Below are 1762 nucleotides of genomic sequence, written 5' to 3' on the forward strand. Positions count from 1 at the left end.
AAAAAAAAAAAAAAAAACAGCCTTGTGAAGTAAACTCTTATCTAGTTATGGTTTGGTATTGAGGAATTTGGTGATTTCATCATACTTGTATACGGTGAAAATCTTGCAGAAAAAGGACCAACCCGTAGCCTTTAGATATTGTTTGATTATAAATACAAGTAATAACCTTGCGCATACATTTGGATTATAACTAGAAATGCCGAAAATTTGTGAATCAAAGTAGCAGTATTGTGAATATTCATGCACGAGAAACAACAGATTGATATTTGTTAATGAATAGAATATAGGAAAGGAAACTTACCGATATATTTTAACGAATAGATTAAGGACGACCAACCACTCAAGCGACGTCCACTTCCGAAACCACCCGGATCACTAGCCATCTGCTGTAAAGGACTGATATCTCCTTCCCATGCCAGATTCTTGTTGTAATGGAGTAAATCAAGAGCCAACTCTAAAATTTCAGCAGAAAATTTTTATCTCAGATTTTTCAAGATTATTAAATCCTCCCATGCATGCATTTTTACATTTTACTTGAGCTAAAGAAGTTGGAAGTACTGAAATTGCTCTCACCATAAAATCCAGCTTTTACTAAAGATTGCATAACACTCGCACCGGCTGCATCTTTGAGTTGAGCTGAATTTCTTTCCTCTTTCATGACTCCTAACAAGTAAGAAGCCATGAAGTAAGCATTTGCTAGATCTCGACGACTCAGTGCTATTTGAATCGGCAAAAGTCCATCTTTGTTGAAAATATTCACCAAACTTTCATTGTTTCCCACAAGCTTTCTGGCATCTCGAACAACTCCAACATTTGCTGCTATGTGAAGCGCTGTATTCCCAAAGTTGTCTGTCTCAGCCAGTAAATCTGAATCTGAACTCATCATATCCACCAGATTTTTGGTTACGGATAACCCTTTTTTTCCTCCCTTGAAGGCCAAGAGGAGCAGTGTATCTCCATTGTCATTTAGCTTAGCTTTCAATGGTTCAGTTGGATTCTTGCGGATGATTCCTTCGATAGTCTCCCACTTGCCTTTTTTTAATTCTTCCTTCAGCTCTTTTATCCAGCGTTCATGATCATACTCATCAACTGCTTTCATACAAAGAATTAAAAGAAAATGTGTGCTCATTTTATTCTCAAAAGTCAATCAATCAAAACAATAAGTTTCTATTGGATTAAAATTAGATATTTAGTAAATTTTAATAAAATTTAGACTAAAAATAAGATAGAAGTACAAAAGAAACACATGACTACATCGTTACTTACTTCTCACCGTGCTTTCATCTGATGATGTCCCCTCCATCTTCTAATCTCCTAACTCTGGGTTCACCGTTACTAACACTCCCTTTTATACACAGGTCACACTAGCATTTTACTCTACTTCATTATCGGTGGCAAATTTACAAATATGTTGGCGAAAACCTAAAGTGTCAATTAATTTGGAACAGGCTTCTTTTTTCTTTTTCCTTTATTCCTTATTCTTTTGAATGATGATTATACTTAAAAAATAATAATAAATAAATAAAATTTGAATATTTAACGTTCAAAACTACATTTTTTTTTTTAAATCAACTAAGAATGACCTAGCACAAATTTTACTTAATTCAACTTGATGTGTGAGAATAATTTTTTATTTTTTTAAAAATTTTTTTTTTTACTCAAGCACTACTTCCGTATTTGTTAACTGAATTAATATAAAATACTATTTGAACCATAATATAGCTTGCATGAAAGTTTGTATTATTTAAGGTGTAATGTCTTT

The 1762-nt window shown here is 33.0% G+C and overlaps 1 protein-coding gene across 1 annotated transcript; it reads right to left on the reverse strand.

Annotated features, from left to right (window-relative positions):
- Window positions 1–59: 59 nt before the first annotated feature.
- On the reverse strand, window positions 60–1365 carry LOC111375879. The gene is made up of 3 exons (XM_022998794.1): window positions 1267–1365; window positions 574–1089; window positions 60–454 (listed from the first exon to the last, which is right to left on the reverse strand). The coding sequence occupies exons 1-3, from the start codon at window positions 1301–1303 to the stop codon at window positions 270–272; spliced, it is 738 nt and encodes a 245-aa protein (XP_022854562.1). The 5' UTR covers window positions 1304–1365; the 3' UTR covers window positions 60–269.
- Between the last annotated feature and the right edge of the window lie 397 nt (window positions 1366–1762).

This window comes from Olea europaea, chromosome 2 (genome assembly GCF_002742605.1).
Source record: "Olea europaea var. sylvestris chromosome 2, O_europaea_v1, whole genome shotgun sequence".
Classification (NCBI taxonomy): domain Eukaryota; kingdom Viridiplantae; phylum Streptophyta; class Magnoliopsida; order Lamiales; family Oleaceae; genus Olea; species Olea europaea.